We start from the raw sequence: 24,849 nt of genomic DNA, 5'->3' as shown, positions 1-24,849 counted from the left end.
TTCCAAATTACCAGTTTTTCATGTAAAAATCGTGCGAAATTCGCATAAATATTATGCGATATTCATATACACAAGAGAAAAGCAATGAACAAAGAAATTGAACATTTCAATATTTATTTAGGTTTTTCTGCCACATCAAGTGATAAAAATTGCCAGTCTCTGATATCATATTGCTTGGATGTTCCTGGGTAATCCATTGACTTTAATGATTGTTGTGTTTACAGGCAGTTTTTCAGTACGTCTTTCTTTCAATCTTGTGTCCTGACAAGTGTTTCCTACAAAGATTATTAATTCATTAATTATTTAATTATTATATTAATTATTATAAAATACTATTACCCATACTAATATTCCAATTGTTTAGGTCAAAGGGACCAATTCCTAGATTAGGATGACATTAAATACAATAAATTCAATGATATCACTTGAAAAGTCCATGTTTTGGCAACTTGAATGAGCATATTAGACTTTAAAGGGATGTGTCAGACACCATACAGTGTGTTATTGACCTAGCGACTCTATATATCGGGCTGCTATTGAACCATAAATGAGATAAAAATTTTCATTTTAATTGTGATGTTCCAATTGGATGACAATAAACATGTAATTGATGAATTTTTAATATATTACAGACAACAGTAAAATACTGAAAAGATTGATTTTTTAAAATCTGCACAGAATAATTAGAATACCTCAACCGTGAATAAATCAAATGCAATATATAGTTACACTTTTTTTGCATGGACCTCAAATTAATCCCCTAGAAGATTGAACCTTTTGTTTGACCTATGTCTAAATTATTTTATGGGATACACTTGGTCTATAGAAGTTGTGTTTACATGTGTCAGAACAAAAACACTGTCTGTGTGTTGTGTTCTGACACATATGTAGAAACTTGTAATGACAATTAGTTTAAATAAAAATAACCTTAAATTACTTACTCAAAATTTAGTAAACCTTCATATAAATGTCGCTAAGCATGAAAAGGACCAGTCGATTCACCTGACTGCGTTACGTAGAACCTGAAATGAGAACGCAATCCGAATTTACTCTGAAAGATTTCGTTGCAAGTTGAATTATCAATAAAAATGTGCATTATAACCACAAAATATGACAAAAAATCAACAAAGCATACATATTTACCATTGTTTCAAAGAAGTATATCACAATTAGCCAAAAGGAAAGTCTAGAACAAACCATAGAAAGGAGCTCTTGCTGACACGGATTTTTTTTTCCTGTAACAGGAAGTGCAAGTAGAACCTGGCTAATCGGTTTCGTATTCATCCAAGAATCGGGAAATACCTTAATCTTTGTAATATAAGTCGTTCAATTTTTTATCTTAAAAATGCATCTCCACTTCAAAGACGAACGCAGATGACTAAGTGATATAAATTTACTTTATGGAACCAAAGCTAGTTCTTTTATGGAATACCGTACGTCACAAATTACGTCATCATGCGACTTAGAAAGCAGAAAGAAAGATAATCTTTGTAATATAAGTCGTTCAAATTTTTATCTTAAAAATGCATCTCCACTTCAAAGACGAACGCAGATGACTAAGTGATATAAATTTACTTTATGGAACCAAAGCTAGTTCTTTTATGGAATACCGTACGTCACAAATTACGTCATCATGCGACTTAGAAAGCAGAAAGAAAGAAAGAAAGAGCAGAATGTTTTCAACTCCATATTTTCTGTAAGTTTGTAAGATTCCCATCCTCTTTTTATATCAGACGGATGTAATAACTTTATTTGGGAATATTTGTTGACAGCTTAATAACAGATATGAGATTCAAGTGGATCTAACATTATCTATGGTAACGCATAACGTTATGTGTTGAAAATGAAAGATGGGCCTAGTACAGGTTCTCTGCTTTTCTTACAATATTATTGGCCTATTGATAGGCCTAATGTTTTAATGTGTTTTTAATTCCTGTTGCATTGGGATCTAGTATATAAAATTAAACTGCAGCAATCAAATAACACACGTAGCATTTAGGGGGGGGGGGGGTTGTAGATAGAATGTTGATGTTCTATCGTTAAAATGATAAAAAGTAATGTCCTACGTACCCGGTGAGGGCTTAAGATTATTCTAACTACGATGGTAAATTGCAACCCTCCCTTTTGGATTTGCAAAAAAAAAAAAAAAGGAATAAGAAGAAGTAAGTTCCAAATTTTTGTTTGTTTGTGTTTTTACCATAGAAAATGTTCAGCGAAAAGCTAATGTTGTAGGACAGGATTCTCAGGTTCTGAGATCAAAATTTTCCTTTCTTTTTCAAAAACTTTTCAGGTAATTATAATCCATACAAATATTTTTTCCTAGTTTTATATTAACCTCCTCCTTTAAAAACCATACCCCACCCGGTATCCTATTGAGTTATTTAACTACATGCTGGTGTAAAATGTACATTATAATACCCCCCCCCCCTTTGAAAAAATCCTTCCACCCCTCAACAAAAAAATATACCCCACTGTCCTGTCCACAAGTACCTGTGCATGTGCATTCCAAAATGTATGCAGATATAAAGAGGCTTACTTACATCTGGAATGCAAGACAGAAAGTCCTAGTCACTTCCCTAAAATGAGTCGTACTGTACATATATTTACAAAATATTTATTAATTTGAAAATATTTATTAAATGTTGTATTCTATACTCACAGGTATAATTTGCTGGTTATAAGCAGATCTATGCACGGCACTCCATTATACCACACTGATAGCTTCTCAAAGATTATAAATATGATACATGTAAGCGGGTAAGAAAAAACATCTAAGAGAGAAATATTTTTTGCAGAGCCTGTTGTATACATTGTTTGTTATTACGTGTATAACAATCAATAACAATTTTGTTATTACGTGTATAACAATTTTGTTGTTACATGTAGCAAAACCTTAACCATTCAGCTTATATTTGCTTATTTTGCATTTCTTTAATGTAAATACATGTATATAATCTTCGTTAATTTATAGAATACATGTTTTTAATTTAAATAAAGTGACAAAGAGATAATGAACTAAATGTTATTGAACCTACAGACTACCTGACATTTTTTAGTTTCTCTGTATAGGCACAGTTACTTGTCATCACAAGGATCAGATTTCAAGTACCAGAGTAGTCCTAACTCCTAAATTTTCCCAATTTGTCAAAAGTACATGTAAGTATTTTATAATATTTTTTGTTAGCTCACCTGAGCCGAAGGCTCAAGTGAGCTTTTCTGATCAAAGTTTGTCCATTGTCTGTCTGTCGTCGTTGTTGTTGTCATTAACTTTTCACATTTTCGACTTCTTCTCAAGAACCAGTGGGCCAAATTCAACCACACTTGGCACAAAGTATCTTTAGGTGAAGGGGATTCAAGTTAGTTCAAATGAAGGGCCATGTCATTTCAAAGGGGAGATAATTCAGAAATAATGAAAATTTGATGGTATGATTTAAAAATCTTCTTCACAAGAACCACTGTGCCAGGAAAGATGAATCTTACAGAGAAGCATCCTCAGGTAGTGTAGATTCAAGTTTATTCAAATCATGACCCCCAAGGGAAGGGCGGGTCCACAATGGCCAATCAAAGTTTTACATAGAAACCCTTCGGGCTTTATGGAATTTAATCTCGTGACCAATTATGACTAAGCTGGGAATATCATTGAATTTTTCTCACCTAAGCCAGAAGCTTAAGTTAGCCCTTTTTATGCCCCCGTAAACAAAGTGTTGGGGTACAGTTTATAGTTTTTGTCGTGTCCGTCTGTCTGTCTGTCTCTCTGTCTGTCTGTTTGTCCTCAAAAACTTTAACCTTGCCCATAACTTTTGATTTATTGGAGCCATGACTTTCATATTTCACATGTGTATTCCTTGTGACAAGACCTTTCTTTTGGTACTACCAAATTTGACCTCTTGACCTTGGAGTTTGACTCACTTTTACATGATAATTTTACACTTTTACTTTGGCCATATCTTTTGAACAGTAGACACCAGGACATTTATACTTCACATGTGTATTTTTTATTGAAAGACCTTTCACTGGATACCAACAACCTTGACCCTTTGACCTTGACCTTGTAGATTTCTGTACCTGTGCAAAACTTGAACCTTGGCCATAACTTTGGAACGGTAAGGGATACGGTTTTCATACTTCACATATGTAATCCTTGTGAGAAGACCCTTCATTGGATACCAAGCACTTTGACCCTTTGACCTTGACCTTTGAGTTTGACCTACTTTAAAAAACAAGCCTTGACCATAACTTTCAAAGGGTTAGGGCTAGTGCTTTCATATTTTACATATTTAATTCTTGTGACAAGACCTTTTATTTGATAACAAGAACTTTGACCCTTTGATTTTGACCATGGAGTTTGACCTACTTTTAAAAGAAAATTAACCTTGGACATAACTTCTGAAAGGTTAGAGCTAGGGCTTCCATACTCTACATAAGTAATTCTATGTGGCAAGACCTTTTATTGGATACCAATTAGTAACTTCGCCTTTAGGACTTGACCTTGGAGATTTTTGTACTTATTGAAAAAAAACTTTAATAATGGCCTGCTTTCAAATTTCACAATTACTTTCCAGTGAGAATATCCTACTTTTGGTACCTATTAATTAAATTTGCATTTAAGAAAAGTTTAATCTTTGCTATGTTGTCATACGGGGGCATCAGTGTTTCACAAACATATCCTGTTTTTGGTCAAAATTTGTCGTAAAATTTTTCATTTTGATTTCATGCATTATTGATCGAAACTTTAAATGCATTTTATAAAAAAAAGTACAATTGTAAAAATACCAGCTTATAAAAAATTCTTAAATTTGTGAGATTCTCAATAATATGATACATTTCAGCTAGTGACACAAGAGAAGAATGTGGAGTAAATGCCAATAAAGGCTCAACTGCAGGGGTATACCAGACTTCTCGGCAATTTCTGGTTATCACCATCCAAATGACCGATTCAGAGGAGAAGACCAACTTCAAGATGACTCTTATGCATTGGTAAGGATTGAAATTTAATTTCATTAATATGGACACTTGAGGGATGCAAGTGTCAATTTATTGTTATTTGTTTTAAGACCTATTGCTTCTCTTTTTATCAGTTGTTGTGTGTCCCATCAGTAACAAATTATCCATTACTAACTGAACCATTATCAACCAAATTTTGCATGGTAAAAGTGCTTCTTGATAGAATGCAAACAAACTAAGTACATTTAAAGTATATACTTATAATGAGTATTAAAGAGTTCCATTTCCAAAATTGTACATTACTTTGCCCCTGGGTACCCAGTAATAGGTTCTGATGTTATAGAAGACATATAAAAAATGCAGTAATTCTTTGACAGTCATCTTTTTCTGCTCCTAGGTACTCAGCAAATAAACTTATGCATACATATATTATTTTATCCTATGTTTACGCCTTTATATATGCCTATATGAGATCTTAAAGCGAACACTGAAATGCTAGGCAAACTTAAAGGTCAAGGTCAAAAGGTCAAATTGTTAGCATCTGAAGGAAGGTTTTGTCATAAGGAATAATTTAACCTGTGAAATATGAGAATTTTAGTATTAACTGTTAAAAAGTTATGGCCTAGATTATATTTTTTAAAAGTGGGTCAAACTCTTAGGTCAAGACCAATGAATGGTCTTGTCACAATGATTACAAAATAATGTGAAGTATCAGATTGATAGCACTAACTGTTCAAAATTATTAGCCTAGGTTAAAGTTTAGGGATTTTTTTTGTAAAAGTTGATCAAACCCTACTATCAAGGTCAAGAGGTCAAATTTTATAGTACCCCGATAAAGTTCTTGTTACATGAAAATGATGAAATACACCTGTGGAATATGAAGCCATAGCCCGACCCACTCATAAGTAATGTGTTTAAAAGTTAAATATTAAGACAGAAAGATTGACATAACAGTACAAAAACAATATAAACCCAACAATCTTTTATAACAGAGGCAAAATTAGTGCATAATATTTCCATGACGGTTTAAATAGTAAAACAGATTCAAACTTATTCCTTTAAAAAGTTGAACTTTGAAGATATAAAATTCATGACTAGTCTTAGTAATATTTTTAGATTTATTTCTGTTCTTTGCTTTACAGAGATCTTTCGCTGATGGACTCAAATTGTTCAGGAAAAAATCCAGCTACCACAGCCACAGATTTCTGGCGTGTGTTCAGAAGGAACATAGATGCAATGGTAGGTAAATTTTGCTTTTAAATTCCCTTGCAACAGATACAAATTGCATCATCAGATATAGGTCAATGAAACAGAGACAATTATCTCAAGGTTTAATTGATACCTGACACAAGATTGTTTTTAAGTTTAAAGTCATTTGCAGGAAAATTGTTTTCATTTTTTGTCAATAATTTTATACTTAAGAAACATTATAATTATACTTTTAATTATGATTTATGCTGTATGATTTTGAAATCATTACAATTTATGATGTATGTTTTTTAATTTTTTAAAGATCATTTACAAAGTAGGCAATATAAATTCAACCTTTTACCAAATTGAACTTAGGGGTGATATGAGATTGCTATATCTACTTTTGTTCATATTTTATGTTATCTTGATAAGTAGGGAAATATTGACTTTGGAAATGCAGTAACTGTTGTAAAATTCATGACTGTATTTCATTTACCGGTACCCAGTATTCATTACAATTATTTTCTCTTGCAGATGAAACAATCTCCAGACAGATGGGTGGCCCTTAAGCAGAGAATGTTAAAAAGAATTGAAGCATTCAATAAAGAAGATTAAGAAACAGAATGTGTCCAGTTGTTTGTTCATCAAAAGAATAACTTGGATAATCATAGTGGTGCTTCCTCAAAATCTGCATGTGTTAAAATTAAGCAGTTTCAAATTAAGATTTAGATAAAGCTCATTAAGTCATTTGCTGGATCAGATTTTGAGATTGTACTTATTGCATTTTTTTGAATACAGTAACAGTGAAACGTTGATGATTAGTTGTACAAATTCATATACAGATCTAAGTATTAGAATTTCCTAATACTTTTCATCAAATGGATTAATAGAATTGAAAGTCCAATATACTAGGAAAAATGTATAAATTACATCACATGGATTTGATATGAATATATCATGATATTTACATGAAATTCGCATGAAATTCGCATGAAATTCATATGAAAATCTGTAAAGAAAGCAGCAAAAATATTCATATGAATTTCGTGCGAATTTTTATTCGCATGATATTCGTGCGAATTTCATGTCAAAATCGCATGATATTTTCATGCGAATATCATGTGTGGTCCTTTTCGTCTCCTTTTCATGTGAAGAATTCGCACGATATTCATGCAAATTTCATATGAAGTTTATGCGAGCCACTTTTGCCTGTGTATACAAGTTAGTTCAAGTCAGTGTGTGATGCATACTCCGTGTGTTCTTATACCTTGTATACAAGTCAGTACATGTCAGTGTGTGGAGTATACTCCGTGTGTTCTTATACCTTGTATACAAGTCAGTACATGTCAGTGTGTGAAGTATACTCCGTGTGTTCTTACACCTTGTATACAAGTCAGTACATGTCAGTGTGTGGAGTATACTCCGTGTGTTCTTACACCTTGTATACAAGTCAGTACATGTCAGTGTGTGGAGTATACTCCGTGTGTTCTTACACCTTGTATACAAGTCAGTACATGTCAGTGTGTGGAGTATACTCCGTGTGTTCTTACACCTTGTATACAAGTCAGTACAAGTCAGTGTGTGGAGTATACTCCGTGTGTTCTTACACCTTGTATACAAGTCAGTACAAGTCAGTACATGTTAGTGTGTGGAGTATACTCCGTGTGTTCTTACACCTTGTATACAAGTCAGTACATGTCAGTGTGTGGAGTATACTCCGTGTGTTCTTACACCTTGTATACAAGTCAGTACAAGTCAGTGTGTGAAGTATACTCCGTGTGTTCTTACACCTTGTATACAAGTCAGTACATGTCAGTGTGTGGAGTATACTCCGTGTGTTCTTACACCTTGTATACAAGTCAGTACATGTCAGTGTGTGGAGTATACTCCGTGTGTTCTTACACCTTGTATACAAGTCAGTACATGTCAGTGTGTGAAGTATACTCCGTGTGTTCTTACACCTTGTATACAAGTCAGTAAATGTCAGTGTGTGGAGTATACTCCGTGTGTTCTTACACCTTGTATACAAGTCAGTACATGTCAGTGTGTGGAGTATACTCCGTGTGTTCTTACACCTTGTATACAAGTCAGTACATGTCAGTGTGTGGAGTATACTCCGATTGTTCTTAGACCTTGTATACAAGTCAGTACATGTCAGTGTGTGGAGTATACTCCGTGTGTTCTTACACCTTGTATACAAGTCAGTACATGTCAGTGTGTGAAGTATAATCCGTGTGTTCTTACACCTTGTATACAAGTCAGTACATGTCAGTGTGTGGAGTATACTCCGTGTGTTCTTACACCTTGTATACAAGTCAGTACATGTCAGTGTGTGTAGTATACTCCGTGTGTTCTTACACCTTGTATACAAGTCAGTACATGTCAGTGTGTGGAGTATACTCCGTGTGTTCTTACACCTTGTATACAAGTCAGTACAAGTCAGTGTGTGAAGTATACTCCGTGTGTTCTTACACCTTGTATACAAGTCAGTACATGTCAGTGTGTGAGGTATACTCCGTGTGTTCTTACACCTTGTATACAAGTCAGTACAAGTCAGTACATGTCAGTGTGTGGAGTATACTCCGTGTGTTCTTACACCTTGTATACAAGTCAGTACAAGTCAGTGTGTGAAGTATACTCCGTGTGTTCTTACACCTTGTATACAAGTCAGTACATGTCAGTGTGTGGAGTATACTCCGTGTGTTCTTACACCTTGTATACAAGTCAGTATATGTCAGTGTGTGGAGTATACTCCGATTGTTCTTAGACCTTGTATACAAGTCAGTACATGTCAGTGTGTGAAGTATACTCCGTGTGTTCTTACACCTTGTATACAAGTCAGTACATGTCAGTGTGTGGAGTATACTCCGTGTGTTCTTACACCTTGTATACAAGTCAGTACATGTCAGTGTGTGGAGTATACTCCGTGTGTTCTTACACCTTGTATACAAGTCAGTACATGTCAGTGTGTGGAGTATACTCCGTGTGTTCTTACACCTTGTATACAAGTCAGTACATGTCAGTGTGTGAAGTATACTCCGTGTGTTCTTACACCTTGTATACAAGTCAGTACATGTCAGTGTGTGGAGTATACTCCGTGTGTTCTTACACCTTGTATACAAGTCAGTACATGTCAGTGTGTGGAGTATACTCCGTGTGTTCTTACACCTTGTATACAAGTCAGTACATGTCAGTGTGTGGAGTATACTCCGTGTGTTCTTACACCTTGTATACAAGTCAGTACAAGTCAGTACATGAGGAAAACTGACAGAAAATGTAGTTTATAAGATTCAAAGCCATTCAGACATAGCATGGGCATGGACGAGTAATTACAAGTATCCATTATTTGTTATATAACTCTTTACATGCATTTAAAGTCCATTTAAAAAGCTCACATCAAAGGTTGGTTCATTTTTGAGTATATTGAAGTATATACTTGTCTAATGTAAGTAAAATCAGATTTAGTAAAATAAGATTCATCATTTCAGAAGTTACCTGTAGGTCTCCTCCCGTCATACCGAACGCTCAAGGTCCCCCTCCCACGGGTCCTTTCCCCGTGGGTTCTTCATACCGGTATACATCTTATGTCGCGGGTTACAGCTCGTCCGGTGATCCCTCCACAACTTGTCAAGCTGACGGACAATGGTCACCTGTAGTCTTCCAATGTAGAGGTATCTCTCTCTTTCTCTCTCTCTCTCTTAACATAAAGCTAGTTCACTCGACCAGCACTTATAGATTTTATAATTTTGTGTGATCATTCATTTAAAGCTGAAAAACCCTGATGATCAACATAAACAGAAATCAGAGATTTTTTTATCATAAAGGATACACAAAATGCTTTTTTCCAAATATTTAACAGTTATGAGATTTTTCTTTCACCAGATGAAGAGTTTATCAGTGCTTCATATGGAATATCATATTCTTTCCTTTTTTGAACTAATTTCACTAATCAACAAGAAAGAAAAGGAAAATAAACACCCAAAATGGGACTTTTTAGTTTTTGAAGGTTCTAGTATGCACATTACAGGGACCCTACTAATAGACTTCTGAGCTTGAAAATATGTTCTCTATCTCCATACATCTCACACAGCAATCCTTTTTTGGACTAAATTCTCTTAGAAATAATAACCCAGCTTTATTTAAGTATATATAAGATTTTTTAAAAATATTTTGTTGATTTAAGAAGTTATAAATTGTAATATCAGATTATGCTAATAAATTTGTTACTTTTGAGTACAAATAAATGTAAACGATAAATAAGACAATTTATCAAAAATTTGAGATACCGCTTTACATTCAATTCTTGATAAACACTGGGGCAAAATGACAATTTTGAGAAATTAATGAAATGTAAAATGTTTCAAATGATGCACTGCTTATTGATATACTTATTACTAGTATAATATTATTATTACATATTATTATGTTAATGATCACACAAAATCTTTGAAACATTTTACCACTGCTTGCCAGCATGTCATAACTTTATATAGATCAGTCTGCCAGTGCTACTTAGGATGAACGTTACAAGCTTTATGTTAAGGATACACGAAAGGTTTCCTAAGGTTAAACTTTATACTAGCACTGGCACGCTGTTTAAAAAATGTGTGTGATCATTGATATAAAACCATGACACGTTGATTAACACGTAAAGATTTATCATTAACAGTACGCTATTGTTCGATGTTTAGCGCTGGCAGAATAATCAATAACATTATGCTATTACACGTTTTTCAACAGACTGATCAATAGCATAAAGTTATGACGTGTTGATTAGCACTGGTAAACTTGCTCGTTCATTAGCACTGACACACTAATCATTAACATAACTCTATCATTAGTTCACTAACACTGACACACTAATCATTAACATAATGCTATTACTCAATCATAAAAACTGACAGACTTATTATAAACATAACGCTATAACGCGTTGTTCAGCACTGACAGAATAATCATCATTACGCTATTACTTGTTCATAAACACTGGCACACTTATCATTAACATAACGCTATAACTCGTTCATATATAAGCACTGTCAGACTGATCATTTAAGTCATTAGTCGTTCATAAGCACATGCAGAATATTCATTAACATCACGCTATTACTTGTTCATTAGGACTGACAGACTAATCTTTAACATAATGCTATTACTCGTTCATTAACACTCACAGACTAACCATTAACACAACGCTATTTCTCATTCATTAACACTGACACACTAACCATTAACACAACGCTATTACTCGTTCATTTACACTGGCACACTTATCATTAACATTACGCTATTACTCGTTCATTAGCACTGTCAGACTGATCATTTAAGTTATTTGTCGTTCATAAGCACATGCAGAATATTCATTAACATTACGCTATTACTTGTTCATTAACATTGACAGACAAATCATTAACATTACGCTATTACTCGTTCATTAACACTGACACACTAACCATTGACACAACGCTATTACTGGTACTTTTGACTATTGACTAGCATTGGCAGATTGCTCTGCAGTTTTGAGGGCAGACTCCGGTGCCAGCGGAAATGACGGAGTGTATACAATTATCCCGGATGGTACGACCCAGAAACAAGTCTTCTGTGATATGACGACTAAGGGTGGCGGGTGGACGGTGAGTTCTTCTTAATCAATCTATAACTGTAAAGATATGAATAAATATTGCACAATCATTTTTGACATCCAAAAGCAGAAGAAAAATTCAAATTCTACAAGATGTTTATTCTGAAAAAAAAGTTTAAATATTAATGAATAGGATAAAACCTGAAGCCTGGAATAGGTATTTCCTTTCTTTTATTTATCTTGTAAAACACACCTAACAAAAAAACTTCTCAAATATTTTTCGATAACTAATGTTTTTGGTAGGTCATACAGCGGCGAGAGGATCAATCAACAGATTTTTACAGAACTTGGGAAGAGTACAAGGCGGGATGTGGAAATCCTGCACAGAATCATTGGATAGGTAAAGATAACTGGATCAGTAAACATCACTAGATAGGTAAAGATAACTGGATCTATAAACATCACTAGATAGGTAAAGATAACTGGATCTATAAACATCACTAGATAGGTAAAGATAACTGGATCGGTAAACATCAATAGATAGGTAAAGATAACTGGATCTATAAACATCAATAGACAGGTAAAGATAACTGCATCTATAAACATTAATAGATAGGTAACGATAACTGCATCTATAAACATCAATAGACAGGTAAATATAACTGGATCTATAAACATCAATAGACAGGTAAAGATAACTGGATCGGTAAACATCACTGGATAGGTAAAGATAACTGGATCTATAAACATCAATAGATAGGTAAAGATAACTGGATCTATAAACATCAATAGACAGGTAAAGATAACTGGATCTATAAACATCAATAGACAGGTAAAGATAACTGGATCTATAAACATCAATAGACAGGTAAAGATAACTGGATCGGTAAACATCAATAGACAGGTAAAGATAACTGGATCTATAAACATCAATAGACAGGTAAAGATAACTGGATCTATAAACATTAATAGATAGGTAAAGATAACTGGATCTATAAACATCAATAGACAGGTAAAGATAACTGGATCTATAAACATCAGTAGACAGGTAAAGATAACTGGATCTATAAACATCAATAGATAGGTAAAGATAACTGGATCTATAAACATCACTGGATAGGTAAAGATAACTGGATCTATAAACATCAATAGATAGGTAAAGATAACTGGATCTATAAACATCACTAGACAGGTAAAGATAACTGGATCTATAAACATCAATAGACAGGTAAAGATAACTGGATCTATAAACATCAATAGATAAGTAAAGATAACTGGATCTATAAACATCAATAGATAGGTAAAGATAACTGGATCTATAAACATCAATAGATACATGTAGGTAAAGATAACTGGATCTATAAACATCACTAGACAGGTAAAGATAACTGCATCTATAAACATCACTAGACAGGTAAAGATAACTGGATCGGTAAACATCACTGGACAGGTAAAGATAACTGGATCTATAAACATCAATAGACAGGTAAAGATAACTGGATCTATAAACATCAATAGACAGGTAAAGATAACTGGATCTATAAACATTAATAGATAGGTAACGATAACTGCATCTATAAACATCAATAGACAGGTAAAGATAACTGGATCTATAAACATCAATAGACAGGTAAAGATAACTGGATCTATAAACATCAATAGACAGGTAAAGATAACTGGATCGGTAAACATCACTGGATAGGTAAAGATAACTGGATCTATAAACATCAATAGACAGGTAAAGATAACTGGATCTATAAACATCAATAGACAGGTAAAGATAACTGGATCTATAAACTTAAAACATTGCTGTGACGTCAAGCCTTTGTTCTTGCAGTCTAAAAATTTACCTGTAGCCGTCCGATAATAATAATTACCAGTCTGATAATATATTATCGGACGGCAATGATAACAAAATCGGACGGTGTTTAAAAAACAAAAAGAAGAGTGAAATTAAGATTAAATATGTCCAGAAACCCCCAATAATTATGTGAGGAAAAAATTCAGGGAAACCAAACGCAAGGAAATTAAGTTGATCACAATACAAAATAGCAAATCCATGAAAAGAAATCCAAGTTTAAACCTTCCACAACATTAATTTTCACTCTTTAAAAGAGTTTTTGATTCAGCGCTTTGAATTAGCGAATTTAAATCCATTTCTGAAAAAGATTCTGCAATCACTTTTTATGTTTTTTCCCCGATGGCCACACTTTCAAAACCTGAGAATTTCCATTATCTAAGCTAAAAATTCAGCTAGGGTAAAAATCCGCATTTTACTTGCCATGGTGATGGTTAAAATATCACCCAAAATTATGTCAGCATCAATGTCAATTTATGCACATCATAAATAAAAATGCCCCCCCCCATAAAATCTTTCACCACCGTACCCATGTCCTGCTTAACGAAACGACTGCCATTGAATGAATGAAATTAATGAAACAAGAGTTCACTCACTTTTTTACTGTTCACTCATTTCTTTTATCTACTTATCAGACGGGTAGAAAACAATTGATGCTTGAACTCCCATTGTGTTATTATCGGACTCCTCCAGGTAACTTTTGGACATTTAAATGGCAATGTTTTAAGTAAGATATATGCCTCATGCTATTCTATATGTAAAATTATCAGACAGTTTTCGGCCCTAACGGGCCTCAAACAGTCTGATAATTTTACATATAGAACAGTATTCGGCATATATCCATTACATAAATAGACAGGTAAAGATAATTGGATCTATAACCATCAATAGACAGGTAAAGATCACTGGAGAGGTAAAAATAACTGTAGAGATAAAATCACTTGATAGGCAAAAGGAAACAAATAGGAAAATGAGCATTCTTCATGATCAAAAATCTATAAAAACAATTTAACAATGCATATTGCTCGTAATGTTTGTATATACCAAAATAATTATATATTTTCAGAAAGTAGGTATTGTGTAGTTTCTGAAAATGATTAAAAAATATTTCAGTTGCACATGGCATCGAAATTCATCATAAATTCATTTGGAAATTCAATTTATTAAAGAATGAGTATTATTCTAGTTTTTTTTTCTTGGTCTTGGTTAAATATATAAAGAGATATTTTTATTGTTGTGTTGAGAATTATGAGAATGTTGAACATTTTTTAACATACAGTTTTAATTTTGGGGGGTATGGGGTGAAGTTGGGGGAGATTATCGCAAGAATTTTAGCATTTTTACATATAAATATTACCCCTGCATTGATTTGGATAATGGCAAAATTGCTCAAATAGTGCGCAACTTTTAATCAAGTTAACGAAAAATTGGAACAACCAATAAAACATATTCCTGTATAATATTATTTCATCGTAATTTTTGGGAGTTGAACTTTGTTCAATCTCCCATGGTCATCACTCATTTAACATGCGCAGTAATTTGTGTTGATTATATAGAGCCGAAAGCGAGGCTACTGTGTCACCCGATTTACCCTGATGATATTCAACAGAAAACATACATAAACATCCGCAACAAATAGTTCATGTCATTTTCTCCTGAATTGATCTAATTTTCATAATTTGAAATGTAAGTAAATGTATTGATAAAGTAATCTTATTTTGAATTTTAGATTTCATAAAAAGTAAAACTAAATTAAAAAAAACCTCAAAGTTTTTCGTAGCGTCATATACTCAAAGAGATACAAACGACAACTCTACATATACTGACTGCAAGCGGTGAATCTAGTCTTCTCGACGCCCGGTGGTCCCGTATTTTTAGCAATATCTTTTTTACCGGTGCAGAGAATTTATTCAAACTTTTCATGAATATTTCCTTGGTTTAAATTAATTCATTAATGCATTAAAACTTCAGGAAATATGCGTTTTTTAGTAAATCAGCAGTATCACCTTCCATCTAGTACACTGTTATAAATGTTACTAGTGTATTAAAACCAAAAACAGACACCCATGTTTTCGTAAAATCGCGATTCAAAGCAACAAAATGAAGTATACTTTTTTAATAAAAGGAAAAGCTCATTCACATACCACATAATTTGTACGCACACAAACTCTCACATATACCCCATAATAGAAGGTGCACAACGGCAATATGTAACTAGTGCTAATTGTAACGGGGACCGTTACAGATGTTCCCCAAATGCTCCCCAACTCCCTTTTGGTGCCATGTTCCCTGTAAGCTTCATTAAATAAGACAAACTCTATGCATTTGAGACTTTAACAATTTACCCAGAAGTGTACCAAATTCATTCAAATTTTAGCATTGCACGCATGCGCATGTGAATGCATGTGCCTATTGACCATATCATCTTGTCTACACATCTATGTATTTTGATATACTAAATGTTAAAGTATTTAATCCAAAATTATTAAAAAATACGCTCATTCAGGTGTATTTTTGATATTACTAATTTCACGTGCACGCACGTGCATACATGAGCATGGTGACCATACTTTCTTCTAGAAGTCCAATACATCTATGTTCTAAATCCCACCCCGTTTGGTTGAAAGTCAAAGGAGTTATAGCTGTTTAAACTTTCAGCCAATCAGATTGCAGCGCACGTACACGCACGTGTATGCATGTGATTAGTGACCATACCTTCTTGTAGAAATCCATTATATCTATCTATGTTCCAAATCCCATCCTGTTTGGTTGAAAACCAAGGGAGTTATAACTGTTTAAACTTTCAGCCAATCAGATTGCAGCGCACGTACACGCACGTGTATGCATGTGATTAGTGACCATACCTTCTTGTAGAAATCCATTATATCTATCTATGTTCCAAATCCCATCCTGTTTGGTTGAAAACCAAGGGAGTTATAGCTATTTAAAGTTTAAGCCAATCAGATTGCAGCGCACGTGCATGCACGTGCTTTCATGATAATTGCTATATATCATGTTGTAGGATATCCTAATGCATGGCTATGTTCAAAATTTCAAAGGATTTCATCAAAAAACAAGAAAGATATTGAGACTTTAGTTTCAGCCAATCAGAGCGAAGCGCACGTGCATGCGCGTTAGATCTTGCTATTTTGACCATGTCATGTTGTCTATGCCACTAATATATCCTTCTATTATGAGTTTCAAAGCATTTCATCAAAAATGTAAAAAGTTACGCTTATATCAATTAAATCGGTCATTTCACGTGTTGCACGTGCACGCTCTTGCAAGCACGTGCGCGCAAAATGACCTTCGTTCCGCAAATCTACATAACATGCCTACTGACCCTAAAAAGGTTTTACCTAAGTTGGATGTGTAGTTTACAAGATCACTCCCGGACAAAAAAGTACCCAGGAAGAAGAAGAAAAATAATAATAATAATAAGAAACAGAGTAAAAACAATATGTTCCCCAACTTCGTTTGGGGAACATAATAATAACTAGTGCTAATTGTAACGGGCACCGTTACAGATGTTCCCCAAACGATCCCCAACTCCCTTTTGGTGCCACATTCCCTTTAAGCTTCATTAAAGAGGGCAAAATCTATGCATTTAAGACGTAAACAACGTTTTCCCAAAAGTATACCAAGTATTTCAAATTTAAGCAATGCAGGCGTGCACATGTGATTGCATGAGCGTAATGACGATATCATCTTGTCTACACTATTTTACTCATATGCACGTGCACGCACGTGCATGATGACCATACCTTCTTGTAGGAGTCCATTATGTCTGTCTATGTTCTTAATCCCATCCTGTTTGTTTGAAAAACAAGGGAGTTATAGCCATTTAAAGTTTCAACCAATCAGATTGCAGCGCACGTGCATGCGCATGTTTTCATGACAATTATTATATATCATATTGTAGGACATCTTAAAGCATGCCTATGTTTTAAATTTCAAAGCATTTTGTAAAAAAACAGAAAAGATATTGAGATTTTTGTTTCAACCAATCAGAGCAAAGCGCACGTGCACGCACGTGCATGCATGTAAATGGTGACCATACCATCTTGTAGGAGTCCTTTATGTCTATCTATGTTCTAATTCCCATGCTGTTTGGTTGAAAACCAAGGGAGTTATAGTCATTTAAAGTTTCAGCCAATCAGATTGCAGCGCACGTGCATGCGCGTGATTTCATGAAATTTTTTTTATATCATATTGTAGTACATCCTAATACATGTTTATGTTATAAATTTCAAAGCATTTCATCATAAAACAAAAAAGATATTAAGATTTCTGTTTCAGCCAATCAGAGCAAAGCGCACGTGCATGCGCGTGAGTTCATGCAAATTTGACCATGTCATCTTATCTACACAACTTATGTATCTTTATATAACGAGTTTCAAAACATTTTATCAAAAAATGTTAAAGTTACAACCATATTAAATATATCGGTCATTTTACTCATTGCACGCGCCCGCACGTGCATGCGAATGCGCGCAAAATGACCTTCGTTCGGCACATCTACACAACATGCCTACTAACCCTAAAAAGGTTTTAACTTAGTTTGGTGAACAGTTTCTGAGAACACTTCCGGACAAAAAAGTACCGGAGAAGAAATAAGAAGAAAAAATAATAATAATAATAATAACTAGTGCTAATTGTAACGGGAACCGTTACAGATGTTCCCCAAACGCTCCCCAACTCCTCTTTGGTGCCATATTCCCTGTAAGCTTCATTAAATAAGACAAACTCTGTGCATTTTTTACTTTAACAACGTTTTCTCAGAAGAATACCGATTATATTCAAATTTTAGCATTGCACCCGTGCGCATGTGAATGCATGTGCGTTATGATCATATCATCTTGTCTACGCTATCTACATATCTTAATATACAATATATTAAAGCATTCAGTCCAAAAGTATGAAAAATCACTCTTTCAAACGTATTTTTCATTTCACTCGTTCCATATGCACGTACGTGCGTACACGTGCATGATGACCATACCTTCTTGTAGGAGTCCCTTATATCTATCTATTTTCTAAATCCCATCGTGTTTTGTTGACAAACAAGGGAGTTATAGCCATTTCAAGTTTAGGCCAATCAGATTGCAGCACACGTGCATGCGCGTGATTTCATGATTTTTTCTACATCATATTGTAGTATATCCTAATGCATGACAATGTTTTAAATTTCAAAGCATTTCGTCAAAAAACAAAGGAGATATAGCCATTTAAAGTTTCAGCCAATCAGATTGCAGCACGCGGGCATGCGCATGCTTTCATGAAAATTTTTATATATCACGCCGTAGATCTTCATAATGTAGGTCTATGTTCAAAATTACAAAGGATTATGACAGGAAACAAAAAAGATATTGAGACTTTAGTTTCAGCCAATCAGAGCGAAGCGCATGTGCATGCGCGTGAGATCTTACTTTTTTGACCATGTCATTTTGTCTTTCCTTCTAATATATAATTATAATATGAATTTCAAAGCATTTCATCAATAATTTAAATAGTTATGTCTGTATCAATTATATTGGACATTTATCGTGTTGCACGTGCGAGCTCTTGCAAGCACATGTGCATGCACATGCTTTCATGATAAATCTTATATTACAGGCTGTAGATCTCCCTAATGTATGACTATGTTCGAAATTTCAAATGATTTTATCAAAAAACAAAAAAGATATTGAGACTTTAGTTTCAGCCAATCAAAGCGAAGCGCACGTGCATGCGCATGCGATCTTGCTATTTTGACCATGTCATCTTGTGCATACTACTAATATATCCTTACATTATAAGTTTCAAAATATTTCGTCACAAAATAGAAAAGTTGCGGTTATATCCATTATATATTGGTCATTTTAAGTTTTGCACGTGCGCGCTCTTGCAAGCACGTGCGCGCAAAATGACCTTGATTCCGCAAATCTACATAACATGCCTACCTACCCTAAAAAGGTTTCACCCAAGTCGGATACGTAGTTTACAAGATCACTCGCGGAAAAGATTTTCCCAGGAAGAAAAATAATAATAATAAGAATAATAATAACTAGTGCTAATTGTAACGGGGACCGTTACAGATGTTCCCCAAACGCTCCCCAACTCCCTTTCGGTGCAATATTCCCTGTAAGCTTCATTAAATAACAAAAACTCTATGGATTTGAGACTTTAACAACGTTTATCCAGAAATGTACCATGCTCATTCAAATTTTAGCATTGCATGTGTGCGCATGTGAATGCATGTACATAATGACCATATCATGTCTACACAATCTATATATTTTGATATACTAAATATTAAAATATTTAATCCAAGAGTATTAAAAAAATTCGCCGATTCAAGTGTATTTTTGATTTTACCCATTTCGCGTGCACGCACGTGCATACATGAGCATGGTGACCATACCTTCTTGTAGAAGTCCATTATATATATATCTATGTTCCAAATCCCATCTTGTTTGGTTGAAAACCAAGGGAGTTATAACTGTTTAAAGTTTCAGCCAATCAGATTGCAGCTCACGTACACGCACGTGTATGCATGTGCATGGTGACCATACCTTCTTGTAGAAGTTCATTTTATATATCTATGTTCCAAATCCCATCCTGTTTGGTTGAAAACCAAGGGAGTTATAGCTATTTAAAGTTTCAGCCAATCAGATTGCAGGGCACGTGCATGCACATGTTTTCATGATAATTGCTATATATCACGTTGTTGGATATCCTAATGCATGGCTATGTTCAAAATTTCAAAGGATTTCGTCAAAAAACAAGAAAGATTTTGAGACTTTAGTTTCAGCCAATCAGAGCGAAGCGCACGTGCATGCACGTGAGATCTTGCTTTTTTGATCATGTCATCTTGTCTACACTACTAATATATCCTTACATTATAAATTTCAAAAGATTTCATAAAAAAAATAGAAAAGTTACGTCTATATCCATTATATTGGTCATTTCACGTGTTGCACGTGCTCGCTCTTGCAAGCACGTGCGCGCAAAATGGCATGTTGACAATGTCATCTCATCTACATTTATAATATGTCTATATATTCTAAATATCAAAGCATTACATCAAAAAATGTCAAAGTTACGGCAATTTCAAGTATATTGGTCATTTCACGTGTTGCACGTGCGCGCTCTTGCAAGCACGTACGCGCAAAATGACCCTCGTTCCGCAAATCTACATAACATGCCTACTTATCCTAAAAAGGTTTCCCCTTAATCGGATGTATACTTTACAAGATCATTCGCGGACAAAATTTTCCCAAGAAGAAAAATAATAATAACTAGTGCTAATTGTAACGGGGACCGTTACAGATGTTCCCCAAACGCTCCCCATCTCCCTTTTGGTGCCATATTCCCTGTAAGCTTCATTAAATAAGACAAACTTTAGGCATTTGATACTTTAACAACGTTTACCCAGAAGGGTATCAAGTTCATTCAAATTTTAGCATTGCACGCGTTCGCATGTAAATGCATGTGCGTAATGACCATATCATCTTGTCTACACAATCTATATACTTTAATTTACTTAATATTAAAGTATTTAATCCAAAAGTATTAAAAAATACGCTCATTCAATTGTATTTTTGATTTTACTCACTTCACGTGCACGCACGTGCATACATGAGCATGGTGACATAACTTCTTGTAGAAGTCTATTACCTCTATCTATGTTTCAAATCTCAATCTGTTTGGTTGAAAACTAATCGAGTTATAGCTATTTAAAGTTTCAGCCAATCAGATTGCGGCGCACGTACACGCAAGTGTATGGATGTGCATGGTGACCATACCTTCTTGTAGAAGTCTATTATATCTATCTATGTTCCAAATCCCATCCTGTTTGGTTGAAAACCAAGGGAGTTATAGCTATTTAAATTTTCAGCCAATCAGATTGCAGCGCACGTGCAAGCACGTGTTTTCATGAAAATTGTTATATATCATGTTGTAGTATATCCTAATGCATGGCTATGTTCAAAATTTCAAAGAATTTCATAAGAAAACAAGAAAGATATTGAGACTTTAGTTTCAGCCAATCAGAGCGAAGCGCACGTGCATGCGCGTGAGATCTTGCTATTTTGACCATGTCATATTGTCCATGCTACTACTGTATCCTTATATTATGAGTTTCAAAGCATTTCATAAAAAAGTTAAAAATTTACGCATATTTCAATTAAATCGGTCATTTCACGTGTTGCTCGTGCGCGCTCTTGCAAGCACGTGCACACAAAATGGCATGTTGACAATGTCATCTTATCTACATTTATAATATGTCTATATATTCTAAATATCAAAGCATTACATCGAAAAATGTAAAAGTTACGGCAATTTCAAGTATATTGGTCATTTCACGTGTTGCACGTGCGCGCTCTTGCAAGCACGTGCGCCAAAATGACCTTTGTTCCGCAAATCTACATAACATGCCTACTTACCCTAAAAAGGTTTCCCCTTAATCGGATGTGTACTTTACAAGATCATTCGCGGACAAAATTTTCCCGAGAAGAAAAATAATAATAATAAGAAACAGAGTAAAAACAATATGTTCCCCAACTTCGTTTGGGGAACATAATAAGAAACAGAGTAAAAACAATATGTTCCCCAACTTCGTTTGGGGAACATAATAAGAAACAGAGTAAAAACAATATGTTCCCCAACTTCGTTTGGGGAACATAATAAAGATTCTATGAAAATTTCATTCAGTGGTGTTGTGACACGATAGCGGTGTTTTTCTTTGAAGTTTACTGTTCTGTATTAGCAATACAGAACGGGGCTGTGGTGGGCGGAGCTACTTTCCGTTCTGTATTAGCCCTGTATACAGTATTGTATTTGCCAACTATTCTGTATCTAAAATACAGCACGGTCTAAAAATAAATCTGATTCAATTTAGCAAAAGCACATACAAATAGTAAATGCTGATGTTTTCCTATTATTAATTTTGGGGAAATGGCTGGTATTTTCCTGAGAATGTAAAATGTCAAAATTTCTCAATCATTTTTTGAAATCTTATTCCACACAGAATCTACACGTAATTTTGATCCCAACTAAAAGGAAAATTCGCCATAACGGAAAACATCCTCTGTACGTAATTTAGATCCAAACAAAACAGAAAATTCGCAATTACGGAAAACATCCACTCCCCCCGTGCAAAATCATTCAGGTCCATTTTTCCGCGTTTTTTTTTTTTATTTTTTAAAATCCTTCTCGCTGACGACAGCCACACATCTCTTTCATCTCGTTTTTAATGTCGCAATTCAATTTGAAAATAAAAATCCGTGACATCAAAGTCCATCGAAGAATTTTCTGTAAATCCTGTTTTCGTAAATCTAGTTAAACCGGAATTTTAATACCCCTGAAATATATTATGATAAATCTCCATCTACAATAGATCACACAATGACGATTAAATCCTCCAATACATCCATTAAGACTGACTATCACTCGATTACGTCTACCCCGTTAAACTGTCAAAACTAATCTGATCGAATTTTACGTTTTCCGCGGAAATATATATACTGCGGATGCGTACTCCCCGTCGGGGTTTCAACTACAGAACTCTAGCGGAAATTTGGATGCTGCAAAGTTATAAAGTGGGCGGAGCTATTTTTGATTGATCGTGTCACAAATCATTTAGAGAACTCGACAGGTTCTGTATCATAGATACAAATTTGGGGGTGGAGACTCGTGCTAAAGCACTCGTCCACCCCCAAATTTGTATCTATGATACAGAACCCGTCTCGTTCTCTAAATAATACTTAGAGGAGTTGCGGATAAGAGAAGGGAATACCTAAAGTGTAACAAACAGATGGACGGAAATCCCGATTAATAAATAGCCTCCCGCTTTTCAAGCAAGGTGTATAAAAAAAGGACTAATGTAGGCAGGCAAGAATTATGGCCCATCCATTTTTTGCTATTCAATGTCTCTGAATTTCTTTCTCAAGATTGTTGCAACACAAACAAATTGAAACAGTTTGTCTTTATTTGAAATAAAAATATTGTTTACTCGCTTAACCTCCCGATCAAAGATTTTGTTATACACCATGTTCAACTCCCATGAGTGCGTTCAGTACTTTGATTTTCTCTTTCCAATGGTGCAAGATTTATTCTGATATTTCTAGTATTAACGAAGTTATAAATTCTTTTACACACTATACTCGTTTTTCAAGTCAGATGCGTAGAAATATGTACATGCCATGTAAGGGGTTAAATATATTAAGAATGCTTTATCAATTAACAATATTTACTTCCATTGATATGTCAATTTGAGAAACATGGCCGGTACACACTGATAAGTCTTTCCACTAGAAAAAAAAAGGTCTATCTCGTCAAAAAAATACGCCATCCCTTATAAACCTTCCTTTAAACCTGCCGTTTACTTGGTTTATATAAAACCTCAATGCTAAGCTCTACTCAGATAAATGAGAGAGGTCTGCAAGTGATTTGAAAATTTTGAACCTGGCTTAAGTCTAGATTACCTTGACCCAGGCTTAAGCCAAACTGAAACATGTACAAGTGCCCATACGTCTTCTCATGGGTAGGCGTAAGTTCGGGCCTAAATATAGAAATTCCTGTTAAATACTCTCAAAATGCTACTCCAAATCCCGTTTTAGTTTGATTATAATGTAATATGGCATGCAAGTAGACTACACTAAGAACATTGAGAGACCTTATCAAGGATCATTTTCTATTTATTGCTGTTGTAAAGTTTCAATTCCAAACTGCCTTTGTACTTCTCTTCCTTTGCTATAAGTACAAACCAGTAGAGCTTCAGTCTCTACAGAGACTTCTGGTTTGTGTCTGAGGTCAATATCAATTGCCATTAGTCGTTATAACCACATATTGACCGTTCACTGAAGTCCATAATAGTTATATTATATAAACACAAAGTAAATGCACTAGCTAACACAGTTCTAACTAAACGGATTTGGCTGTCATTACATTAAAATTGTTAAAAACACTCTTCCTATATTATGACGTCACGTTTTTACGTAACTTTTAAGCATCTGAATGGTGTGTCGTGCGATATTATTTTTCGCCAATGCGCTTTCACGTCGCTATTGCAAAAGGAGGATTATCATGTGACATCCTTTCAGCCAATGAAAATTATGAAAATAACCTGATACAATATAATGTCATAATATCAAGACTTACAAAGGTATAATTATATCATGTTGTGATACCAAAGTATTTTGATTTACATTAATTAATTGTTATAACGAAAACCGAATTTAAAAGTAGAGAGGTTCAATTTATTAAATTATAACAATGTAAACAGTAATGTTTA

At 34.4% G+C, this 24,849-nt stretch overlaps 1 protein-coding gene and 2 long non-coding RNA genes across 4 annotated transcripts in view; 2 read left to right on the top strand and 1 right to left on the bottom strand.

Annotated features, from left to right (window-relative positions):
* The window catches only part of LOC134240628 (ryncolin-1-like), a gene marked incomplete at its 3' end in the record, with an annotated part of 34,509 nt that overhangs the window by 2,154 nt on the left and 7,506 nt on the right, over positions 1-24,849 (top strand). The window contains exons 2-4 of the mRNA XM_062722705.1: positions 9,624-9,806; positions 11,632-11,768; positions 12,020-12,116. Coding sequence (XP_062578689.1) covers positions 9,624-9,806; positions 11,632-11,768; positions 12,020-12,116 — 417 coding nt within the window. The remainder of the gene's footprint in view (positions 1-9,623; positions 9,807-11,631; positions 11,769-12,019; positions 12,117-24,849) is intronic.
* LOC134240627 (uncharacterized) lies at positions 98-1,191 on the bottom strand. Its single transcript, XR_009986483.1, has 2 exons — positions 942-1,191; positions 98-275 (listed from the first exon to the last, which is right to left on the bottom strand). It is a non-coding gene; the product is annotated as an uncharacterized LOC134240627 (long non-coding RNA).
* On the top strand, positions 1,543-7,008 carry LOC134240626 (uncharacterized). Of its 2 annotated transcripts, none has more exons than XR_009986482.1 (6): positions 1,543-1,696; positions 2,662-2,749; positions 3,070-3,156; positions 4,830-4,977; positions 6,087-6,183; positions 6,670-7,008. It is a non-coding gene; the product is annotated as an uncharacterized LOC134240626 (long non-coding RNA). The 2 variants fall into 2 exon arrangements; XR_009986481.1 differs by having other exon boundaries at positions 1,545-1,696; positions 2,662-2,757.

This window comes from Saccostrea cucullata, unplaced genomic scaffold, assembly GCF_032062105.1.
Source record: "Saccostrea cucullata isolate Sc308-1 unplaced genomic scaffold, CSIRO_AGI_Scuc_v1 ctg12922, whole genome shotgun sequence".
NCBI lineage: Eukaryota > Metazoa > Mollusca > Bivalvia > Ostreida > Ostreidae > Saccostrea > Saccostrea cuccullata.
Note: the sequence above shows the minus strand (reverse complement) of the source record. Positions and strands in the feature narration are given on the sequence as shown.